This window comes from Colius striatus, chromosome 7 (genome assembly GCF_028858725.1).
Source record: "Colius striatus isolate bColStr4 chromosome 7, bColStr4.1.hap1, whole genome shotgun sequence".
NCBI lineage: Eukaryota > Metazoa > Chordata > Aves > Coliiformes > Coliidae > Colius > Colius striatus.
This window is the reverse complement of record NC_084765.1, coordinates 19,571,361-19,596,894: the sequence shown is the minus strand read 5'-3', so window position 1 is coordinate 19,596,894 and position 25,534 is coordinate 19,571,361. Positions and strand designations below refer to the sequence as shown.

The 25,534-nt window shown below is 39.9% G+C and overlaps 1 protein-coding gene across 4 annotated transcripts in view; it reads left to right on the top strand.

Moving 5' to 3' along the window:
• Nucleotides 1–6,411: 6,411 nt before the first annotated feature.
• The window catches only part of CPT1A (carnitine palmitoyltransferase 1A), a 53,172-nt gene continuing 34,049 nt past the window's right edge, over nt 6,412–25,534 (top strand). For 2 of the 4 annotated variants that reach the window (XM_061999174.1, XM_061999171.1), the window contains exons 1-11: nt 6,412–6,559; nt 7,736–7,864; nt 17,188–17,266; nt 17,406–17,560; nt 17,823–17,962; nt 18,362–18,533; nt 21,479–21,580; nt 22,253–22,390; nt 23,194–23,271; nt 23,859–23,966; nt 24,683–24,770. In XM_061999174.1, coding sequence (XP_061855158.1) covers nt 17,420–17,560; nt 17,823–17,962; nt 18,362–18,533; nt 21,479–21,580; nt 22,253–22,390; nt 23,194–23,271; nt 23,859–23,966; nt 24,683–24,770 — 967 coding nt within the window. In that variant the 5' untranslated portion in view covers nt 6,412–6,559; nt 7,736–7,864; nt 17,188–17,266; nt 17,406–17,419. Of the gene's footprint in view, nt 6,560–7,735; nt 7,865–17,187; nt 17,267–17,405; nt 17,561–17,822; nt 17,963–18,361; nt 18,534–19,430; nt 19,490–21,478; nt 21,581–22,252; nt 22,391–23,193; nt 23,272–23,858; nt 23,967–24,682; nt 24,771–25,534 lie in introns of those variants that run through there. The other 2 variants (XM_061999172.1, XM_061999173.1) reach the window with 2 other exon arrangements.

Here is a 25,534-nt window from a genome sequence, read left to right as displayed (position 1 = left end):
AGCTGGGATCCATCTGTTGTAACACTGCAGTTAAAGCATGTTATTGGACAGTTTGCTAACTAGCTCATGTCACTGTGCTGCTTCACTCTCAGAGAGTCAGGGCTCATATTGGAATGCCCCCATTGCTTCATATCTGTCTTAGGCACCTACGAAATCTGAACATACCTGTGGCTACTGCCCATTTTGATTACTATTTCTGAGTATCTGGCACTGCTTTGACAGCTGTGCTACCTCTCTTACCCCTGTGATGTTCCTAGAGATGACTTGAGAGGTTATGGCAAGGTTTTCTTGCCTTTTAAATGTACCTTTTTTAACCTGGATGTGCAGTATAACTGTGCAGTGAGATTTTAAACTGCTTTTCTTCCAGTGCAAATATTGTCCACACGCGAGCTGCCTCACACTTGCTTTCTTGTGTCCTGCTTCAATTTCTGGACTTTTCCCTCTTTTTGCTCTCTCAGCACTCTGCTTCACTTGAGTTGGTGGTACTATATAAGTTAAAGGAAACACATGGTAAACAAAGTATGTTTTATTACGGCTGCAGATATAGAAAGATAAGGAAATTCAATAGAAAAGGTACAAAGGTAGATTTTAATCGTATGTATGCACTCAGCTTAGACTTAACTTGTGACTTGTATACACTGCAAATCTACAGGGCCTCAAAATCCCTTGGTTACGCATTATACGTCTGAAACAAAGTGTACAGCATTGAGCTCATATTGCAGTCTGTTTATAGAAATCTACTGGTGCGATAAGAGAGCAACTACAGCACACAGTTTTTACTTTGTCATGAACATTATCATGAAAATGAGTCCCCTTTCAGGACTTTAAATAGTTAGAATAACCTTTTCTTTCCTGAAAGAGTCATTGGCGAGCAGTCTTTGTAAAGAATGGCACTGGGGATCTTAGCTTGATTGCCATGACTGCAGTGTTCAGTACTAGATACTTTATCTGGCTTAGTTTGGAAATGGCTCTGGCATCGATACATTAGATGCCAAGAGAAGCTTGATGGGAGCAGGGTTGGTCTGACGGGAATGTCTTCTTTTCTGGGAGGTATTCTGAAATGTAGAGTACAAAGCACTAGGCAGAATGGAAGAGTGTATCCTCACACAGCTGTACTCATCACTACAGAGGCACATCTAAGTATGTATGACATTTAATAAGGAAAATGTCACAAAGAAATGTCGATGTGTTTCAGTTAGCTATGGGTGAACTGCTGGTATTTGAAGGGAAAAGACTACACTGGCACAGTAGACCTATATAACCAACAGCCATCCTAGTGACTGTTGCGATGTTTTGGGGTTTCATTTTATTCGTTCAAAAGCTAGAAAGTGGATGGAGAATCTTTTAATCCACTCAGCTGGGGGCACATAGTCTTATCCTATACATTTGCATTCCACCTAAAATGGCAAAACCACATGAAATAAAAGTTTCTCTTCCTTACTCCCCACCTGTACAGATCTGTTTTTGCATGGTCTACCTATGTGCTCTGTTTATCTCAAACTATGAATACCCTTGAGGCTGATAGGCTTTGTCCCTTCAGTAGAGAAGCAAGGACTGGAAGCCACCCAATTTGTTTTAGGCTTGGACCCTAAACAGCAGTTCAATCTCCTTCGGTTTCTGGGCATAGTCTGAGAATTACTGTAAGGCATATAATCAGGATACTAAAAACCAATCAAATAGTCACAAATAGTTATTACCATTGTCCTTGCAGACTTACGTGGGTAGCAAACAAACAGTTCTGCTTCCATCCAGTAGATTGCAGTAGGAAAGAATACATAGACTATCTATTACCAAATGAACAAACAATCTGCAGTAGAACCCCTTCAGTTATGCCTCACCTTTGAAACTGTTATGGAAAACAGTCTTGAGTGACAGATTTTCTATTGACGGTGGTTTATTTGAAATATTCTACAGCATCTTCCCAAAAGTGTCTGACAGATCCTTCAGTCTGACCAAATCACACTCTAAATAAACTTCCAAATAATCTCTAAGTAAACCTCTACTTTTCTCTAGAAATGATGGCATGCATTTTCAGGTCAGAGAATTTTCTCTCTCAGAGTTCTCAGAGTTTAGAGAGTGTCACAAACACAACCACTATGAGGTTGCAACATTCACTTTGGCTTTTTCTAGTATACGGTGACCTTTAGTATTGAATTTTTTATTTGTTCACTTACCTTAGAAAACTTCCAACATCACTTGCCTTTGAAAGCTTAGCCAGGCTCCATTATAGTACTGTTAATATAACCTTGGGCACATGCTGTGAGGTTTCTAAGTCATGTCCTTCATATCTGGGATGTCATCCATCTTCTCACATCTGGGATGGTATGAGGAGGTCAATGTTCTTCAGTGGCTGAGATGGTCGACTTGTAGCAGTAAGAGCTTGGGAGACAGGAGTGGTCTGGAAGAAGAGGAGGATGTGGTGTGGGCATTATTTGTGGTATGTGAAATAACTCAGTGATTTTCACTGTCAGTCATGTGCAATTACATAGCTTTGCAACATTCTGTTCTTCACACAAAAATTCTATAGCCTCTTGGACATTGCCTTTTACAAGGGCCTTGACTTTTCCTATATCATCTCAGATAAAGGCAAATGTGGCCATTTTCTGCGTCTGCACAAATGTCTGTGTGCGCAGTGTCAGGGCTCCGAGGCCATCCTCCCTGGGATTTTGACTGCCAGACCTCTGGGTCTGCATAGACAGAGCACATGATTGGCCTTGAAATAAGCTGTCGGGGGAAGCTGCACTGGGACCTGCACTGCAAGGCCCCAGTGGGGCTCTCTGCTTTGCTTGGGAGGAGTGCCCTCCTGCAGCTGCCTTGCACCTGGACATGTTCCCTGTTGATCCAGACCCTAATCCTGGCTCAGTTTCTCAGCCTGACTTGCCTCATCAGTGAAGATGTGGCCATAGAACTGGCTGACCTTGTTTGCTGTCACAGGACCTGTCCTGCTTACCTTGTTCAGGTGCCATGGCAATTGCTCTTGTCAGGGAATGCCCTGCTCTGCCTGCTTTGCTCTCAGCCTCACCTCCCTGGCTTATACACATGCATCCACTCACCTGTCTACAAAAAGTTGTCTTTTGGAGTTCTTCAGAACATTTACTACCGATCTGTTTTGCCACTCAGGCTATCAGTGGCAAACTGCTGTGACACATTGACTTACCTGTGCTTACCTATGATCCAGAAACTTTAATTTTGATGTATCATGGGAGAAAACATTTAGGAAAAAAATAAATGGTGTTGGTCCCGTTCAAAATGAAACTGCAGTGCTTTGTCTAGCAAGCAAACTGGGAAAATATCTGCTCAAGCAACTGAGACTGCATCCAATAAATTTGGTCTCTGAGCAATTCAGTTTCAATAAGCAGAATAATTCTGTTTCAAGACAGCAAAGGTAATTCCTTGTCTATATTAAAACTGCTTAAGTGATTTGAGACACTGAACTAATTCACAAAAATATGGCAAAACAAAACAAGACAAAATTACACTGGAGATAGCCAGGTTTCTGGACCAGATCCAGGTTTAAGGTATAGTGCTTTGCCATATATAAAATCTGTTACAAAAAACAACCCAAAACAAACAGATGTAAAAATAACAAGAGATAGGTATACCGGGTAAGAAAAGCTGCTACAAAGAAGCCACGTTGCATGTATAGAAGCCAGGAAGTCTTGAAAGGCCTGCATAAGATATCCATATGAATTTTACTCAAGAGTTACATAAATGTCCATCATGGTAATTTGGAATTATTTCAGTCTGCTGAGGCACAGATAAATGTGACCTGTCATCGATTACTTCAATTTCTTTGGATTATAATGGTCAGAATTCAGAATGTGGTGTGTGCTGATGATATAGTTGTTTTGAAATTAAAAATATGCAGCTATGGCGCAGAAATTGGCTCGCCTTTACTGAGCAGTGAAAGGTTGCTACAGAAGCAGAGGCCACACTGCAAGCCTGCAGATGACTCTGGTTGCAGCCACGACAGGCAGAATCACCTTATGCCCTTAGCTTAAGAAACACAGTTAGCAGAGGAGAGACAGCACTTCAGCAGTGCATTTGGCCACAGTGGCACACATTTCTGATTGGGGTGGTCTTACAGATGTGTCTGACTTGCTCCTTGTAGTTTTATGGGTAAAGAGAGCCTGACCCAGAGGTCTGTGTCTGGACCAATGACAACTACTCACAGGAATAGCTGTAAGGTTTACATTAAGAGCCAGGTCAGGTTCAGTGAAATTGCAATTGTTGCAGCCCTATGTAAGACAATACTTTTAATTTCTTAACTAGGGTTAGCTGAAGGGGGCTTAGAGTTATGTTAAAGTAAGCACTCTGCCTTGGTGCTCTCTAATTCATAGCAGCTTGCACAATTATTTGGAGAACAAAAAATTAACACCAACAACAGTTTCCAGTTGCAGACTTCCCCCTGACTGCATACATACAGATGAAAATGTTGACTGGGCGTTAAGAAATGTTCAAAACCCCAGGTAGAATGAGCAAAAGCAGATTTAATTTACTTTTTAAATACTTTACAGATTAAAGGCACCTGGAAGATAATTAAAAAAAAAGACCTCACAAGACATTTGAGACATTTTAGGCTGCCTTTGTAGATAATAAAAAACATACAGATTATTATTTTCTTCTTAAGCTCATAATTACCTTCTTGTAATTGCCCAAATTATATTCCTATCTTCTGTGGTTAAAAACACATAGATATGAATGCTGCTGAATATTGGGGTGTAGCTGGGTTTGTAGTGACTTATTTCTTTCTCCCCCTGCTAATATTAATATATCTAAATTCCTCTTCATTTTCTTCTCTTCCGCTTGTTTTCCTCTAGGCATAAGGTTTCCTTCTGAAAAAAAAAAAAAATCACCTTTTTAATATTGCATCATTACACACAGAACACTAGAAGGGAAAATATTGATCAGAAGTGGATTTGGGGTTTTTTTCTTACTGACATTGCATGATCTTCAGAGTAAGGGAGAAGCTTAATCTGTAGTGTTTGTGCTTCTGGATTTGGTCATAGGTGTGCTTTGGAGCCTTCAGCCACATCCTGGAAATTGCAGCAGGCAGGAGCTTGTGGCTGAGCGAGTCTCCACACAAGGGGGAAATGTATGAATCCTGGCTTGTAGCAGGCCCAATGAAGAAACTTCACTCTGACACAGCTGCAGCCTGAAAGGCCATGATGTCACCTGGGCACAGAGCAGTCTTCCTGCTGTTACCATATAGAAACCAGAGCATCAGATATTTAAGCTCTGGGCTCTTGACAGTGATCAGCCCATGACAAATTTTAAAATGATCATTTCCAACTGAGTGCCATTCTGCACTGAGACTGACACACGTTTTTGTTTGCATTATTTTCATGATTTTTCATTTTTTAAAGAATGCAATTAATTTTTTTAGATTTGTTGAGGTACATACTTCAAGTCTCAGCATTTGCTGAAGCAGAGTGGGCTTAGCAGTCCTACCCAGGGAGACCATCTTGGATCCATGGCTACACTCCAAACCTCCAGCTGGGAGCTTTCATAGGAAGGGTCCAGGACTGCAAACTGTTGCTGGCTGGCACCTTTCTCTGCACTTGTGCAGCCTCCTAAGGATCTGCCTGACCTACCACCTAACTCTAGCCATAGCCACGGGCCAAAAGAAAAAACCTCTGGTGAAGTTTCCCACTCAGAAGAGGTCAAGGCTAAAGATCTTTGTAATTCTCAATTTTCCTTTGCAGTCCCTTCATAGCACCAAAAACACTACCACTTTGCACTTGCTCTTCTACCTCACCCAGCCAGAGCCTTGGCTCAGAAAACATCCAGCTAGGGCTCCCACATAGGTCAGGACTGAAAGCGGTTGCTTGCCAGCAGCTTCCTCTGGAAGCTATTACAGACCCCCCCTAACGCTGCTCTGTACTAGTGCTGCCTCTTAAGGATCTCATCTACCTACTGCCTCACTTGTCAGAAATGAGGTCCAAAAGTGAAAAAACGCAAGAGCTTCCCACTCAGCAAGAACCACGAGTTGAAGCTGTTGCTGGTCCTCACCTTCCCTCAGAAATCCCTTCACGGCCTGACAGTGCTGCTCTACCCTTGCTCTAACACTTCAATCCTCAACCTCACCAGAGACAGGACCTTAAGGGGCAGCCATTGTCCGCTGGGCATAGAAGGGGCTAAGTCTCAAAGCTGTTTGTAGTTCTCACTTTTCCTTGGCAGTCCCTTCACTGCCACCAAACCCGTCCCGCAGGTGCCGCCCGCCCCACTCACATTTACATCCCCAGGGCCTCCTCGCAAGCCCTGGACGTTCCCGCCCGGCCACGGCGGCCAGAGCACGCACGCTGCACTTGCCGCGGCCTCGACTCCACCCCGCGGAGCCTCCCGCGGCCCTGCCCTGGCCTCCGTTCCCGCCCCCGCCTCCTCTGGCCCGCCCCGCGCCGCCGCAGCCAATGGGGCAGCGCGCGGCAAGCCCGGCTCCCGCAGGGTGTGTGAGGGCATCGGCTACTGCTTCTTTCGCTTCTCGCTCCTGCGGGCGTTCGCGTCAGCCCGGTTGTGCCTCGTCCAGCCCCAGCGCCGGTAACTGCCGTTCTTTCAGAAGGTGAGTGGGAGGGGCGCCTGGTCGCCGGCAGCGGGTCCCAGACGGATGTGGGGCGCAGGTACTCGATCGCTGGCTCTCCCGGCGCGGCTTGGCGTAGCTCCGCCGCCTGCAGACGGTGGGCTCTGGCGGTCCCAGGGAATAGGGGTAGGGGGCAGCGATGGGCCGCGTTCCGCCGCGTCCCACTGATTCACGCTGGGCTGCCGCTCCCCGCCCCCTCAGCCGGGACGCGCCCGCAGCGCACCGACGTCCGCGCTGGGGCCAAGCGGTCGGGCTGGGTTGTTTGTAGCCTAATTACCATTTTCGCTAGGGCGAACACGAAGTCCCGCGGTCAATGTGCGAGCGCGTCGTGTGCCGTTTCCTAAGCAGGGCTTATCCTTGCTGGGGGAAGGGACAGAAACGCACCCAGGGTGGCGGGCGCGGGGCCGCTCCCCGGCGGTGTTCAGGAGCGTGAATAAAATAAGGAAGATCTAATGCCTTTGATCACCTTCCCTCAAGCAATTCTGTTCGCTCCGAGTGTCTGACCTCTCCCATTCCCAGATCCACAAGCTCTTTTATGTGTTTTCTGCCCATTGTGAAGGGATTGTTATATTTTAACAGTCCTGTCGTCTTCAATGGTAACTAGCTGCTGTGAGCATGTCATAGGCTAATATAAACTGTTATTCACCAGTTTATGGTACCACAAGTGGTACTGTTGGTAAGCTGGGCGCGGATCTCTCGTTAGCTTAGGAAACGTGATTGTATGCGGTTACACGGGTAGCGGACCCCGTCAGGGTCGGGACGTGGTTTGAAAGGTAAGTTGATCTGAAGGCCCTTTACAATTATTATTCAAGAGTTTCTTTCAGGTAGAAAACATATTCTCCGTTAAACGGCAAGGTGGGGCAAGTGAGGCTTTTAGCACTGCGCGCCCGGTGTCCCAGCTCGTGCCCGGGCGCTGCGGGGCTCCGCGCCCTCGCGCGCTCCCGCGTGCCGCCGGCCGAGGAGGGCCCGCGACGCCCCCACCCCTTCCGCCCGCGCTGCGGCGGCGCGACCTTTCACCCACTTTGCGGCGCGGTCACGTGAGCAGGCCCGGCAAGGGGCGGGGCTGCCCGGCAGCGGGCGGGGGGGGCGTGCGCCAGGCTCGCGGCGGGGGCGCGCTGCCAAAGCCGCAACACCTCTGTGTTCTCTGTCCTGTTCCAGACCTGTTGTCTTTGTCGTGCCGCATGGTGTGTCATAGTCCCGGACTCCACACGACTGGAAAAACAAGATCTGAATGACTGACAAGCACCCTTCTTTTTTTCCAAGCCTGGATTAACTTTAATTTGCCTGGTCAGTTTTAAAAATCTGTAAAATGTTTGGAACTGGTTCTTCAGTCTTTCAGCTTTATACAGACTGAAAGACCTCATCTAGGTCTTCAGCCACGGGCAATAAATGATAGTTGAACTATTGTAAGAGCAGTCCACTCAAGTTTGCCTTTGGTCACCAAACCTTGTCTGTCTTCCAGGATCATGAAAGTCCTAAATGTCACATCTTGTAAAAGTCCTGCCATTCCAAAAATATTCATTGTAATAGAGAAGACCATAATTCTTTACTGCATCAACATAGCAGCTCATTAGTGCAAAGGGAGAGAAGAGAGATAAAGCTTGTATAATCAAAATGCCTGGCTATGTCTTTTACAGCAGTGCTAAAATGAAATACTCAGACCTAGAGCCTAGTTTTGGGGAATGAGAGAGGTTGCTGCATGATATGATAACTGCGGTGTTTTAATTTTGTATGTGTATCTCTTAGCAAGATTATTCTGAATTTCTAGGAGGCCAGAGGCGGTAGCTCCCTGGTATGTGTACAGTATAACATGTATTGCAGTAGAAACTAAAATAATCTAAAAGGTCTGCTAACAGTATAGTATGTCCTACTCTGTAAAGGGGGAAAAATATACGTAATATGACGTTCTAAAAGTTTCTGATTTGATTACGGTTGTGGAATATGTCAGTGTTTTGGGTTTTTTTTTGTTGAAGTGTACATTTCAGAACCATGTTTTACAGGAGTGTGTTTTTTGGGAAGAGGAGAGAGGCCTTATGATCCAGAAACTAGAGATTAATATTTTTTCATGTTAGTCTAGTAGTTAACTCATTGTCTGCTATAACCAGTCTCCTCTACTTTGCCTGACTGTCTCCAGTCTGATCGGGTGAGGAGACAACTTATTATCTGTGGCTTTTCTCCCGGAAGTGCCAGTGAAAACAGTCTGTTCTGTGAACGTCTCTCCAAGAAATCTTGATGGTATCTGTGTTAACTGTGATGGGACATGAAAGCCTGCAGGCAAACACTTGGACGTCTTAAACTGAAAACTGAACATTGGGGTCTAGCCTCTGTGATCACCTCATTTACTGCACTAGCTAGCCAGCACTGGTTTGAGCCCTCAGAAATGGCAGATGAACTTTATTTCACTGCACAGTTCCTCACCATCTTAGACCTGTTAAATGAAGACAGATCAATCCAAATAATAGATTCATCCAGTGTAATGGCAAACAGTTTCAGAGTTGCTGTCTATTACTATTCTGTCCATTGCCATCATTTTTTCTAAAACAGTTCCGGTCTGATCTGGTCCTTCCGAGCAGGTGAAAGCTGTGTGTCACTCAAAGCTCAAGCTGGTTTTCTTTACTTTCTGTTTCAGAGATGCAACTGAGTGTTTGCCATTGTGGTAGTGTAATGTCTATTAGGACCTAGCAGCATTGGAAGTAGTCTGCCTCTCAGTGTGTCCTAACCTGTTCAACAAGTTGCAGTGAACTTGTGGGACAAAAGATTTTTGTGTAACAAATAGACCTCAAATCTACTTTTAAGGCAGATGGCTGTTCAGAGATGCTTTCATTTCACTGATCTGTTATTACCTCTTCCCTTCCATATGTGTCTTTTGCTCCACTTCATTAGTCAGGAAGGGGATAAAGATTCCAAAGGAGATGCCTGCAGAAGATAGCTTAATATTTACCTGCAGGTGACTTTTGAAAACTATCAGCTGCGTCCTGAGCTCAGCAGGTTTGTGCATCAGACAGCAAGTTACTGCAGTCTCCTTAGCTGTTCTGATTTCAGACTGCATGCTGCACCTAGGCAAACATATGTGTTCAGTTCTGCACTCAGCTTGAACCACAGCATTGGTTAATATTTTTTTAGATGTGAGAAATCCTTTTAAGATTTTTGCAATTCCAAAGGACTCCAGCTGTCAGCTGTAGACAAGAGTGGGAAGGATTGGAGCCAATGATTAGCAATAGCTAAAGACGAGAATTTGAATTTACCTGAGGAGTGAATGTAATCCACATGATTATTGCACAGAAATTATATGGCTTCACTCCTCTTGGATTTCTCTTAATGATTTTGTGTCTGTAGAATAGGATTTATCATTGTAAGGCAGGTAAATTATTGGTAAGATTGAGAGCAGCATTACTAGGTTTTTTATATACTGAAGCATGATTAGGTTAGTGTGCAAGGAAGCTATTCAGAAATAGAAATTCTTAAGTAAATAACAGTGTCTGATTAATCTTTATAGCAAGTTCAGAAGACAGCGCCTTGCGTACTATCATGTGAACTGTGAAAAAGCTCTCTCCTATTTCTGAAGCTTTGGTATCTTGTCACCTTTATGGAGAGGTGTAGTATACACTGCAAGGAGTGGTATTAGCTTAGCTAGTAGAAAATCCAAGGAAAAGATAAGAGACTAGACAGTGGCTTTGATCATCTATTTAAATTTTGAGCAGTGTATTTTATACCATTTACTGAAAATTTCATTGAACAAAACCTGAATTTCTGTTGAAACGCATAAAACTCTATAGACAACTTTGATCTTTGGATTTCTGTTAAAACTAAAGAAAGCATTCAGTTTAACTTTGTTCAACTGTGCATGAAAGGAGCATCAGATACACATGAGTAAAGGTGGTTTTGGCATCCTTTTGGCATCCCCTTGTTAGCTGCCTTACTTTAACATCCCTTCAGAATTAGGGGAGAATTTTAGGGCAATATTTATATCAGATTGCAGTAGGGAGGCAGACGCCCCAGAGCAGCTGGAGTTACTGAGTCAGTGCTGGGTGCTGCTGTACAGTGTGTACTTTAGCATCTGAAACAATTACATTTATAGCAAACTCCACAAAAACACTTTACTGAAGTAACATCAATTTTTGTTGTTGATAATAAAGTAGTTCTTAATGTTTTAGGAATAGTCAATGTTTAGATATATACATGTAATATTAAATTCTAAGGGCCTATTTTTTATCAGGTGTTTGTACTGTTTCCCACTGTATTGCTGAAGTATACATGACACTTCAGGTCAGCTCTAGAAATCTACTTGCTGCCTTGAGACTAGCAGACTTGCTTTGGACAACATGGTGGTGTTTAAGATACCTTTAAAAACCTTGTATAATGACACACTGGTGCTTTTTAGTGAGGGCAAAGTTACTGGAATAATGTTAAAAAAAAACCAGATGAATCACTGTCTGAAAAGTTCATGCACAATCTCTGTAAAAATCTACTGTAAAATTCACCTTCTTCTCTCCTTCAGATGTTTTTATCTGGTACAGATAACTTGCTCTTTTTGGGTGTTTACTACTACCAATTTGATTTTGCTGTTTGAAGCACAGGATTTCTTGTTTAGGCATTAGTGTTCTAAAGTAAGTTTATTTCTTTATTGTAGGAGTTTTCATAACAGAACTCCTTAAATTTCATAAAGCATCTCTGCTAGGTATACAGTTACAACTGTACAAAATACAGAATTGATGCTTCAGGCCCTTAATCCTCTTAGTGGCTCTGCACTGAACTCTTTCCAGTAGTCTCATTTCTTTCTTTTACTTGGGAGCCAGTGTTTGATATGGAGCTTCACCTGCACTGAGCAGAAGGGAAGAGTCACCTCCCTCTGCCTGATGACAACACTTCTGCTTCTGCACCTGAGGACAGGATCCCATTGGCTCTTTGTTGCAAGGGGGCTTTGCGGGCTTGTCTGCAACTTGCTGCAAAGTTGCTTTCCAGCCGGTTTATACTAATGTACAGCATTTGTCCCCTCTCAGTGCAAGACTTTGTGTTATCTTTGTTAAACTTAAAAGTTTTCAGCTTGCCCATTTCTCCAGTCTGTCAAGGTCTATCTGTATGGCAGCAAAATCTGGTCTGTCAGCCACTACTCCTTATACACGTAAATCTCTTTTCAGTTTTGTTCCTTTTTTGTTGTTTGGGATTTTTTTTTCTGTCTTGAACCTTTAAAACAGATTTGATAGCTACTACTTTTGCATCAAACATCTGGAAGGGTGTCAGATTGATATAGACTTCAGAACCTCAGAAGAATTCAGACAGGTGAAGACATACATGACAAATGTTACAAAGACAACTACAGTTAGAAAAATTTCTTTGGAAGACTCTAACCCTTTTCTTTTGTATAAGATGAGGTCCTGTTGCTTGAGTAAGTATTCAGTACACTTTTTGGTTTGGAAAACCTTGATTGCAGGAGTCTTTTTCAGCAAAACCAAAAAAACGTGGGAAACCTTGATTATCTGTAGATTGCAGCTCCTTCTGGAATGGCTGTATAGATCCCTGTTGCCATTAAATTGTAACTCTGGCAAAGGGTGGCCAGTTGTTTTAGGATGTTGGCACTTTGTTGTGCTTCATTACCTATAATTTCCTTGCAAGCATTCTATATAGGCAAAGTCAGCTGCCATAATCTGAATTATTTTGTGTAGGTGATAGTGAAGGCTTAGACTGGTAGCAGCATCACTAACGGAAATCTGAAGAGAAATATGGAATAACACATGAGGAGACTTGGGTGGACATCTCAGTGTTTGTAATTATCTGGCTTTTTAGTTTAGTATCTGGCATGAAATCAACAGATAATCTTATGGAATTGTTTCAGCTGGAAGAGACCTTTGATTCTGTAATTATTTGCTGATTTGTATAAAACACTGCATTTATAGTTTCAGCTTTCTAGGAGAATAAAAAATGCAGATGTCTATAGTAATAGTTGTTGGGGTAGCTTGCAAGTGACAGTCATGGAATTAAGTCTTTTACCAAGGTTTTAGTTATTCCAGGTCATGTCGGTAAGAATTCTCTCCAGTTTTCCTCTACATTTGTTAACTGCTTCCTTCGTAGGAGAAAGAGCCAATAGATGTGAAAAGTACAGTTAAATAATATCTCTTTCCAGTGAATGTTTGAGTCCTGATAAGGAGGAATGGCAGGGTTTTCTCTGCTCCAAGTAGAACAGGAAATAGTTGAAAAAAAAATTGGATTGCATGAGCCAAGCTTTGGATGGGAAGCAAGTGACTAAGATGAATTCTGAGACAAGAGGTGGCATGGATATGCCTTTAAAGCAGAGGAGTCACTTTTTCTGAGGCAGAAGTGGTTTATGAAAGTTTATGAAATATACAGAAACATAGAAGGGCCCATCCTCAATAGCATTTCCAAAAGTAACTGCTTCAGGAATTAGTACCTCATATTGTGCAATGCACTGTATGTTTTTTAAGAAGCAGACGGTAATTCTTTCACCATCTTTAAGACGTTGTGTTATGTGCTTTAGAGATACATTACCAACCACAAATGACTTCTTGCATGCCTGGCTAAATGTAAACATCCTGCATCTGGGATCTCTTTTAAGCTACAGATTTTCCAGGGCTGTGACTGTAGGAACATGGAACTCTAATAGAGAGTTCAGGGCCTGCAACCTGAAATCATAATGCCCATAAGCAGTCTGTGAGTGAAACATTGGTCTTTGTAGTGTAAATATCCTGAAACTACAAAAAGAGCTGACTGAGGAGGCTTTATGCATAGTAGGCAGAGCAGCATAGTTTTTCAGACCTCAAGTGTATCAGAGCTTAGCCCTTCTAGCATGTTATATGTTCTCTTAAGTGACATCCAACTCAGCAGTACTTGTTTGTAACAATGGAAAAAAAAATGTGCAAAAGTTTTGATTGGCTCAAGTAGAGGTATGAAAAGAGGAGAAACATCTGCAGCTGTTACAGTGTGTTTGAATCAAAGTAAAACCAGAAAAGATCAAGGAACAGCCAACTTTCTCCTTTAATTAAACTGAAAAATAACCAACAAAGTTTTAAGGGACAAGTGTGGGGTTTTTTAAGATACATTAATACTGTGGAGGAACAGCCTTTTCAGATTACTTTTGGAAACCGTTGTGCTTTTTTTCCACCATTTAAGTCAGACCCAGCCAAACTTCAAGAAAGGCAAAAGCTCTTCTTTAAGGTTTTCTGTGGGGAATGATGTTAACTAGCATACGGTGCAGTGAAATATTTTGCAAAGCAAAATGCCTGTAGTTAGCAGTTACTGTTTCGGTACGTGAACTGCCGGTCACGAGCGCTGCCTCGGTGCCAGGGGCGAGCCAGGTCTGGAAGCCCAGCGCATGCTCCCCTGGCTGTGCCCTTTCCCCTACTTTACTGGCTGGCACGTGACAGCAGAGGAATGCAGAGGAGGGGAAGCGCACAGCAGCTTATGACTAAATTGGCCTTTAAGGAGGAAAATAAGTGTTCAAAGAAAGGGACCAGGAAGTCTTTGGTGTTTGGCCATCATCATTCAGAACAGTCTTAAAGGCTTACGGCAGCCTTCAGTGAAGGGAAAGAATCTGGAAAGAAACAAGTTGTTTGACTGTTTCACATATTGGGATCAAGTAATAGAGTTCTTGAGCTAGATTTCTTTTTCCAGGGCTTGTTTACTTGATTCAGGATTAATTCTTGCTGGATTAATATTTCTTCATTTGGGAATAAGGAATGTTTTTTCTTATTGAAATTTATTTAATTTTATGATCATTCTAAGTTTTACTTCATTAAAATATTATGTTAGCTGTTTATGATTGATGCTATTTATAATAATTTTCTGCCTCGGACAGTAGAAATACATGTGCCTAGAACAGGAAGGATTCCTTAAATGCTTTCTCTTCAGAAACTGAGAGGATGGTAGTTAGAAATTCCCAGACTGAGAAGTCACAAGAGAATTGAAGGATAATAGAAACTAGTTGCTCTGGAATAGAAACTAGTTGAAACTGGCTCTCCAAAACACAGAATTCCACAAATGAATTGGAGAATATGTCAACCCTTGTTGAGGCAAATTTAGGAGTCTGATTCTCCATATGGGGATGTGGTTGGTTTTGTAGTGTTGTTTTTTTTCCTTTCATCTGAATGTTAATTGTACTGCTAAACATATTAGGAATTCTTAACTTTTGAGTGCTTTCCCCTTTTGCAAACCCTATTGAGTCCAGGGTGTACTGTGTATTGCTACGACCTGTTTTATTGCTCTATTGCAGTTTTGGTCGCAATGTTGAACTGGTGATGCACAATTTAGATGAGTGGATGGACAACTGGGTGTACTGTGTATTGCTACGACCTGTTTTATTGCTCTATTGCAGTTTTGGTCGCAACGTTGAACTGGTGATGCACAATTTAGATGAGTGGATGGACAACTGGCTTTGACCTCCTGATACTTCTACAACAAGGCCTCTGAATAGGCAGTTGTTAGTGATGGTATTACAAATTGCAGTTGTTCTTAGGGCATAGAAGGCTTGTCTTAAAAGCTCTGAAACTGGTGTTGAAGGCTGATTTGATTGCTTTGTTGTTCTGATCAGACACTGTACATGCATAAATCAAATGCATGTGTGATAAATGATTTTGTCCCAAACAGGATTCCAATTAAAGTTTACAATTTATTAAAACAAATAAAGGCAAGCAAACAGCGCTGGGTGCGCCAGGAGTCTCTGCTCAACCAAGATGCACACCGTACAGCTCCTGCTTTTGGTTTTCATTTCCTAGGCTAATACATATTCATAGCTATGTCCTATGCATGTGCCCAATAGACCCACGTTGTGCTCAGTCATGCTAACAGACAGGTTGCCTCTGCCCAGCATCATACGGCCAGCAACAAAGCTAACTGCTGGAGAAAAAGAGAAAAACACATGGACACCTTGCAAAAAGATGGGAACTGCAGTTGTACGAGGCACATTGACATGAGTCAGATGAACACATTTCACACATGCTATCTGTATGACACTTAGCTTTAGTTACCCTTCTGGAAACCCACCAGCCTGACTGATCCAGAACTTGGCCTCTAAAACTTGAGCACTGGTTGATGGATTTGAGAGATCAGGCACTGTAACAGTAGTTGTATTGCACAAGCTGATCATTGCAGGTTGGTCTAGGGATATGCACTTTAAGTATTGTCAGCAGTTCACTACGTATTTATTGGTTAGCAGCCTTACTAGTGTAACTACTTTGTTCATCTCTGCCTGATGCTATTTATTTCCTACACTCACTGTTACTGTAGCATTCCCAATCTTACATCCCCTAGTTGTTAACTCATACACCTTTTCACCACGTTTTTGTGCTCTAGATGACTTTGACATAGTAGAATATTTACAGGCTAGAGAGCAGCACTCCAGTCATCATAAACTGCTTTCAAAGTGACCAGCTAAACTGCACTGATTACCTCTCACATGCTATTCAACAAGGAATGTTGAACATCTACCAGAATTTAATCACAAAGTCTTAAGTTTAAGGTTTGCAAAAAATCTGAGTTTCAACTTTTAGGATTTAAAAGGCATGAAGTAGTTGTACTTTCTTCTGATTTTGCTTAAGTAGAAATGCTAGTGCCACCTTTAAACAATATTGACAATGTTATGTTTTATACCGGTAAAAATGTGAAATTAAACCTTACTCTTGAATCCTGCCTGCAGGTGTGATTATGGATTCTTCTATCTTTTTGCTCTACTTTTAAGAGGGTGTTGTTTTTAGGATTGTGCACAGCAGTTTTGGTAAGCTAACAAAGCTAAATGAATGTGAGCAAAAGACTTTGGAATTGCAATGGGCTCCTCAGGAATACCTAATTTGGACTATTTCAGCATTATGCATAGAGCCTGTCTGCAAAAATATGCATTCTGATTTTAAATGCTCAAACAATGGTAATCTGAATTAATGATGAATACAGGTAGCTGCCAGGATAGTTATGTAGAAATGCTGATTGTGGAAAGAAAGTAGCTATGAAGATGAGCTGATAAATAAGAGCATATGGTTCGATTTGAATTGGCAGTATCCTCAGACAGAGTTGAAACATAAATATGTAAACAGAATTACAGGTTTCTGTTTTGGCTTCCAGTGGCTATTAAGCCTGTTATGCCTGCCCCTTATGATGGTCTTTTGTCTATATTGGCACTGCTGTTGATATTTTTTTGAGTACTTAAACCTAGCTGCAATTCAATTAACTTTCCACTGAATTTCAGGTTTGTATGTCATATTTATGATAGTTTTAATTTGGTTTCCTTAACTCTACATAGTTGTGATTTTGCCAGCCAGCCACAGGGGCTCTAATGTCTTATTGCTGTGACTAATCAGCTTGAAAGAAAGAAGTGGAAAAAAAAATTCAGAGGAACATATGGCAAGAAGTAGGTTTGTTTTGCTAGCTGAGGTGAAGACTTCAAATACCTTTTGTTTCAAAATGATGGAAAAAATCTTTTTCTGAATCTCTTTTATCGTTACAGAGTGAGATGCTGTGTACCTGCACTTGCTTTTTCTAAATATTATGGCTTTAGTTTTCTGCTCTGCACTGAATTTTTGTTTGTTGCGTGTATGCACGGTGTCCCGCTTGCTGCAATCCTACCAAAAGGCCTACATTACATGAGAGCATTTTGCTTACATTTTCAGCTGTTGTGATTAGAAGAGGTACCTTAATCAACCTACTGCACGCTCAGACTGAAGTACAAGCATATCCTGTAAGGAAAAGGTAAGTACCCTATGTAAATTTGTCATACCATGAAATATATCTCAAAGTTACTGTATAGACGGTATCTTGCTAGAAATAGACTAGATCCTACTTCCTTTGGAGAGAAAAAAAAAAAAAAAACTTCTTTTTTTTTTGGCAGAATTCTCTCTGAAAATGGCAGAAGCTCATCAAGCAGTAGCTTTTCAATTTACAGTAACGCCAGATGGGATTGACTTGCGAATGAGCCATGAGGCACTCAAACAAATATACCTATCTGGTGTCTATTCATGGAAGAAAAAATTCATCAGATTCAAGGTATTTTAAGTTGTGTTTTCTGATTTCAGTATTTTTATAACACTTGCAGTGAGATCGATGTTGTCTACAAAAGAATTTAAAAGTTACTTTAATTCTTGATATCACTGTCACAGTTTTCTGTAGCAGTCAAACTTAATTGCATCCATTCCTTACTCCTGAGTCAAGCAAATGGTTTTAATTTGTTGATTATTATTCCTTTCCATGGTCATATGAAGTCAACCACTTTATTATGAAAAAATTATGTGAAGGCTTTTTTTTCCAGAATGGAATTATCACTGGCGTTTACCCTGCTAGCCCATCTAGCTGGCTTATTGTAGTTGTGGGTGTGATGTCAACAATGTATGCCAAAATTGATCCTTCTTTAGGAATAATAGCTAAAATCAACAGAACACTTGATACAACGTAAGTAGACTGAAAAGTTATTGTTCCACTAAAGGAAATAAATTTTATTTGTAGCTACTTTTAAAGCTAATAGTGTTAAAGTGTATCAGTTGTTGAACTATCTTCTTTGTGACAGTATAAGCCCAATAAGCAGAGAGTATGAAATAGGTAGGTTGTTATACTGGTATTATACTTTTTTTTTTTTTTTGAGTATTTGGGAAGCATGTTTGGCAGCTTCTGTAGCCTTTGATCTTGCTGTATGAGAGGGTGTTTGGAGAGGAGTTTTATGAAGGACTAAACAGGCCCGAAGCTTGTGTAATGTCTGCTTGTAGTACCAATAGACTTAGGTTTGCAATATTAGATTCTCTTTAGAACTTAAACTGACATTAACTGGCACATGCTGGCTTTTGTTTTAAATAGTGGCTACATGTCAAACCAAACACAGAACATCGTGAGTGGAGTACTTTTTGGCACGGGGCTTTGGGTTGCCCTTATTGTCACAATGCGCTACTCACTAAAAATGTTGCTTTCCTATCACGGTTGGATGTTCGCTGAACATGGCAAACTTTCTGCAGGCACCAAGTTTTGGATGGTAAGGACGTATTGTCTTCCTGTTTCATCTTAACTTCTCTATGAACTGTATTCAAAGCCCTAAAAAGAGAAAAATTTGTGGATTTTTCCTTGCTTATGTTTTCTGCCTCATGGGACAGGAGGCTGCTAGGTAGATATTTCTACTAATTTCTGAAGTCAGAGAATCATAGAATGGTCCTTCTGATGCTATAATTAAATTATTCAGGATGGCCTTGTAGAAGAAAGAGTAAACACTTCAGGAATAACTTCTACATTTGTCAGCGCCTTGGGACTGTATGATTCAAATACCTACTTTTTCTCTTTGTGCAAGTACAGCTTAAAGAACTTGGGCTGCAGCATCAAATAATCCTTTCCTCCCTGTGAAGTGATACCCTATTTTTTCCTTGAAATGCTAGGATTTCTCGTCATCCATTCTAAAATTAGTCTTCTGCTTGAGGAAAAAGATATTGAATGTCCCTTTCAATTGATTTAGTGGTAAGGCTCCAAAATTAGCTGGAGAAAATGCATAAGGTAGGTAACTTGTTAAGTAGTTTTCATATAAGCATGAGACAAGAATGATCTGTTGATTATTGTAGTGCTTTAGACAAGGATGCTTAAAAGATGTGATAGGTATAAAGTGAGGAAACATACATCTGGGTGCTCTAAGAGATGAGGTGGGTTTTATTACTTGGATTCAGTTGTTACAACTAATTTTTGCTAGTGTTGTTGTAGAAGTAATTTAAGCGCCCTACTAGGATAAAATTAGTCTCTGCAGCACCAAAAATTAACTAAAGTATGTTAGACTAGCAACATGTCAGATTTATTACAAAATGTGTTAAAAAACCAAGTATCCAGAATGGTACACTAAAATAGAATTTAATGTTCATCTGTTACAAATGAAATTTCTAATTGATAGTTTCTCCTGGAAGCAGTATCAGGAGCCTCATGACTCGATTTGTACAGTACAGGCTCTGAATGGTAAGGCTTTCTGTCCATTGCTTGAAGCTGTGGCTGTCTGGATTTTCAGCATGTCCTACCAGATAGACATTTTAAAGTTTTTAATATTGCCTTATTAGCCTTAATTACAGCCATCATTACAGTATGAACTGTAATGCTACTTACTGTGCTTTGTTGCTATGTATTTATAAATTTCTGTCTGTTATATATGTTGTGTATTTGTTCTGTATGATATTTTGCTGTTTATTATATATGCTTTAAAATATAGAACACTATAAAGGTGTATGCCAATGTCTCATTTAGACTTTGTATGAAGCTCCTTTTTAATACCTTACTCTTTCTTTAGCTAGTCCCAATAAGAGAAGACTGTTTTCCCTAGTAAACCACTACCAGCTACCTTAGCTTTCTAGATTTTCATTATCTTTTAACATTGTGTAATTTTCTGGAGGTGTTTTCTTGTTGAGTTTTGGGTTTTTTGGTTCTGTGTTTGCTTTCTTCTGAGCTGTTTTTCGTGCTGATTAACTGCATGAAAAATGCTCTCCTGTGAATATACTGTCTGGTATTCAGATAGTCATGTTGATAAAAAACCTGAGTTCTGATTTCAGTCACAGTGTATTTCCTGTAGTAGAATTAGGGAGAAAATCTAAGTATTGGTTGCTATTTTTTTTAAAACAGGTTAAAAAAAACAGTAATCTGTGAACAGATGCCATGCAGAGTAGGATGAGATTATTAGCTCTGTGAGCATATGAAATCAGAAATGTAGTTAAGTATGTCTGTCAGATCACTTTAATGGGCTCAAACTGTTAACAATTCTCTACAAGTTTACTTAAGAGTTAAATACTGTGAAATGTGTTTGCAGGGAGATCGTTGTTGTTGGTAATACTCTGCAAGTCTTAATAGTTTTGTGCTGCCTAAAAACCTCCTCTAGCTGTATAACCAAGGAAATTGGGAGAGAGGAAAAACTCTACATTTTAAAAGTAGTTTTGCCAGTTGGTAGAGGGATAGATGGGAGAAGTTCTAGGAATTTAGTAGTGAAATGATGACATCCCCTGTTTTCTTCTGTCTTTAATCTGTTGCCCTGTGTCCAATATACATTATAGTATATTGGACCAAGACTGAACTTACTGGCTGAACAATGAAGGTTCCACTGGATATTTGCTGTAACACTTGACCTTACTTTCATGCTGAAATAGGGTGATAACATCAAAATCCTTTCATGTGTAGCCTAGATGTTGCATGGCCTAGACTTTCAGTCTAGTGCATGTCACAGCTGAGATGCAGTCATAGACAGAAATGCTGCTTCTTATCTTCACTCTCCTGTGGAAAACAGGAGATGTTGTAATATTTTAAGCTAAGATGGGTACTATCATCTCTGACATTTTGTTTCATTGTTCTTTTGTAATACAAGCAGAGTATAACACTGGCATACTTGCACGATTTGGTATGTTCAAATCATGCAGTAGATTACCTGAGAGACTTGTGCTTTTAAGAATCTCCCTGTAACATCATTACTATTATTGATGTTCAGCTATGACTTTGAAAAATTACTTTTAAAGGTGGCTATAATTATCTAGGATCTAGTGATAGGCTTGATAATGATTCCCATTTTGAAGCATGATGTGGATACTTTTGTTGTACCTACTACATGGTAAAAGATCAATTGTTAGACTTGCTTTTGTAGTCTTTATTCTAAGGAAGTGCTAAGTAACTCCATCTTTATGTTGAGATCAAAGTGTTCATGTGCCAGTATTGCCTAATGACCAGAAGACTGAGAAGTCAGGAATGACTATGACCATCTTTCTTTTCCACTGACATGTTTAACCATTAGGAAGTTAGTTTATATCAATGAAATGATGGTAAATGGGATGGTTTGATACATTTAGTACAGTAGAATTTACCAGTGAAAAGAACTATGAGTTGCCTTACCCTTTATTATTTTGTCCTTTTTCTTTTGTTGAACCTAATAATTTGAGGGGTATATTTTGTTTGATTTTTTTTTTTTTCCTCCAGGCACTTGTAAAACTCTTCTCGGGACATAAACCCATGTTATACAGTTTCCAGACATCTTTACCACGATTACCAGTTCCAGCTGTTAAAGACACAGTCAATAGGGTGTGTATAGTCATTGATTAATTTTCTTCAGTAACATTGAATTTATATTTAGATGCTCTGTGGGTTTTTTGGCCATGTCTTATAAAATTTTTGCATGTTGATATTAATGTGGTGCAATGGATTAAAACTTCTGCATAGAAATTAAAATACAAACCACTGAAACAAGATACAGTTTGAACCTGGCACAATTCATGATGAGTGATGTGATGTCTGTTGATGTAAGTCTGTGCAATAAAGTGTGATTACTAGGGCTTTCGAATTATGGCATTTTTGTTATCTTCCACAGCATGAACATATAAATGTATGTTTTATGACACAAAACTTTATAACAAAGTGTGTAAGTAGGACAGTTATGTCAAAGAAACTGAAGGCTTAACTCTGAGATGGAAAAAATCTTTTTGCTTGATACTTAAAGAGGCAGTATGTCTTCTCCTTTTGAGTAGAATACGTATCCTTAGGAAAGTAACCTCTCATATTTGTGATTAGCTGACAAATGTGTGGAAAAAGATCTCATTTTTGTAGTTTGCAGGTAAATGTTTAGATGAGTGTATACTATTTTAACAACATAATAGTTGTGAACTTAGGAATTGAGTCTGTATAATCTTGTGTAGTAGTGGTGAGAAGCTACATGTTGATTTCTACCCTGATGCTGATACTTTTCTTGTGTTCTAGTATCTAGAATCAGTTCAGCCACTTATGGATGATGATAAGTTCAGAAGGATGGAGGGTCTTGCCAAAGATTTTGCATTTAATTTGGGACCAAGGCTTCAGTGGTATTTGAAGCTGAAATCCTGGTGGGCCACAAACTATGTGAGTAAATAAGAGGTTCGGTTGTTCTAACAACATCATTTGTTCCCTGTTGCTTAACTTTCATTCTTTCTTAAATGTACAAGAAAGCAATTGAAACTGCCTAATATTTTCATCAAGTGTGTTAGAGATGACCTGATTTTCGCATAGTTTGTGTGATTTGTTAAGCAAACTATGTGGTGAATGGAACTTGAAAGAATGAATCCTCATCTCATGTAGCAGGTGATCTAGCTTTTGCTGTTGAGGTTGCTTTTGAGAGCTGTTTGTTTGGTTGTTAAGCTTGATAACTCAACAATGGACCTGACCACCCTGGTAGTTTGAAACAGAGACTTAGGTTAACTTTTTTATATAGAGCAGCTAAAGCATATAGAAGATAAATTAAGACTTGTAAGAAAAAAAAAATTGTGGGATTTTTGTGAAAAGGAAAACCCAAACACCAACATCATAGTCAGAACTGTAATATAGTTCTTTCCTGACAGATTAACTAACATTTAGTTGTGTCCAGTAGCCTAAGCTGTCCTGGCAGGACTGCAAAACCTTCAGAAGATACATTGCAAATACTGTTGGAAGATAATGACTTCTTCAGAAGCTTATAAGAAAGCTACAGCTGAATTTAATTTATCTTGCCCCTTTTTTCTGTTTTCTATAACACAAATTAGGAGGTTTTCTGATTGTCTTTTTTAAGTAGGGGAGCAAGCTAGCAGGTTTCCTTCTTGCTTCTGTATGTGTTGGGCAATCATTAACACGAAACACATAAACTGTAGAAGTTATGAGATTTTCCTGCTTTTTTTTCCTTCCTGCTACAGGTTAGTGATTGGTGGGAAGAATATATCTACCTTAGAGGACGTGGACCAATTATGGTTAATAGTAACTATTTTGCAATGGTAGGTAAATACTTTAAACAAATGTCAACACTGTAAAAATTCTGCCAGATATCTTATTTTGTTATATTTTTCCATTTAGAAATCCATTGCCATGGGCTATGTGACCTTTGGTTTTCTTTCTTCTAGTATAACCTGCCGTCAATGTCTTCAAGTACAATGCTATCTTAGTTATAAACTTAGCATATCTGCCACTTAGGTCAAACTCCTGCAGTAATAACTTACATGATTTTGTGCTTAGTGCAACAAGCAGTCTTTCAAAAGCTACATAAAACTTCATGGATGACACTTTACCAGATGTGTGCTTATATTCACAAATGTCTATATGGGGATTAAAATTGTAAAAGACCTAAAATTAAAAGCAAAAAGAGGAAATACAGTAGTCTTAGATTCAAGTTTAAAGTAGCATTGCCTTTTAAGATACTGTTTAAAGAGATTGTAATGGTTGAAGAGATTTAAGTTTCAAGTCATCGACTCGCTGCTCTAGTGCACTTGACCAGAATGAATGAACATGAATGAGAAATGCTTATCAATATGGAGGGTTTTTTATGTAATAACTATTAAATTAGTTTTCTTTATGTACTTTACAGGACTTCCTTTATCTATCTCCCACAACTCTGCAGGCAGCTAGAGCTGGTAATGTTATCCATGCCATTCTGCTCTATAGGAAAAAACTGGACAGGCAAGAAATCAAGCCAGTATGTATATATGAATTTAAATGGCTTTTGATCTTTCTCTGTTTTCAGAATTGAGCAGGAGAGGAATGTCTTATTGTCACAGATACATGTAAGATCTAACTAAATTTGTGGTCTCAAACTTGAATTGCACAAAGACAGAAACTACCATTTGTCAAAAATAAAGGATACTGTTATGCCAACTAGTTGCAGCACTGGAAATTAATGTATGTATGCTGAATTTCTGTTCTATCCAGTGGCTGTGTGTTATAGCAAACAAATATTGTAGAAACAATTATGTAGTTTTGCTGATGGTCATGGTAGCGGTGTGATTAGTTGTATATAACTACAAATCTGAGAAATGTGAACTTTGTTCCTATACAGCCAGAAATAGCTTTAAAAGAAGAAATTAAAGGGTAATGCATGCTACAAGTGTAAGTTTTGTATCTGGACCAGCCATTGGCAGCTCTTTGAAATTCAAATGCTAGCTAGCTTCAGTCATTCATCCTGAAAAATGAGCTTTTGGTAGGAGGTAAAAAAATACAGCTACTGGAATGTCAATGGAATCTTGCACATGTAGTTCAAGGGGGCAGGGGGGAAAGTACAAAAACCCCTCAGCTGATGTACTATAAATCTTACTGATCTACAGCTTGTCTTTAACCAGATCCTGTTTGTAATTTTCTTTTTAATTTGCTAATTGCATATGCAAAATTACATTTTCATGTACATTTGTGGCACAGATTCTTCTGTTGGGATCTACTGTTCCACTCTGCTCAGCACAGTGGGAAAGGATGTTTAATACCTCCCGTATCCCAGGAGAGGAAACAGGTAAGCAGGGTCACCGAAAGAGAATAAACATCTTAATGGAATTCTATTTTGGGCATATTTTTTACTAAAATACTGTTTTGCCATATAAAGACAGATGGACACAAGGACACATCAATATTGTGTTCTGAGTCTTAGAAAGTAATGAATTGCTATGGAGTACATGGATGTTTTCTCCTTTAGAGTGATTTTGAATCTTCTTCAATGTTTTTTTTGTCTCTTCCTTGAATGGAAGTAAAACTAAATTCAAGAAACTGTTGTCTGCCCTGTGATTTTGATTTATAAATAACCTTTACATTTCTCCATTCTGATTTTTTCAGGATCCTTTGGATATTGATGTTTTTATCTTTGTAGAAGTTGTGTTCTCTTATTTCAACCATTTAAAAATCTTACTTGCTTGGTTTCCCATTTCCTTTTGAGTGTATGATCCACAACTACATCCAAATGTGGTGTTCTCATATGAACCTACATTCAACAGTAGTTGTTTACCTGGTTTAGAGGCAGGTACAGTCTTAGTCCTGTCAAAGTTTTCAACATCATTGCTAACATGACCTTTTGTATATGCTGTCAGACATCAGGCAAGTAAAATAACCTATTTTAAGAACTATGTCCAAAACTTTCTTTGTATCACAGTCATGAAATATATACTCTGGGTTTTGTTAGTTCCTGCTCTGCCCAATCTCCTATTAATGATCTGAGTATCCTAAATTGAGTAACTAAGTTTTCACATTTTAATGTTGAATAGAGGGATGTACCTGTTGACTTAT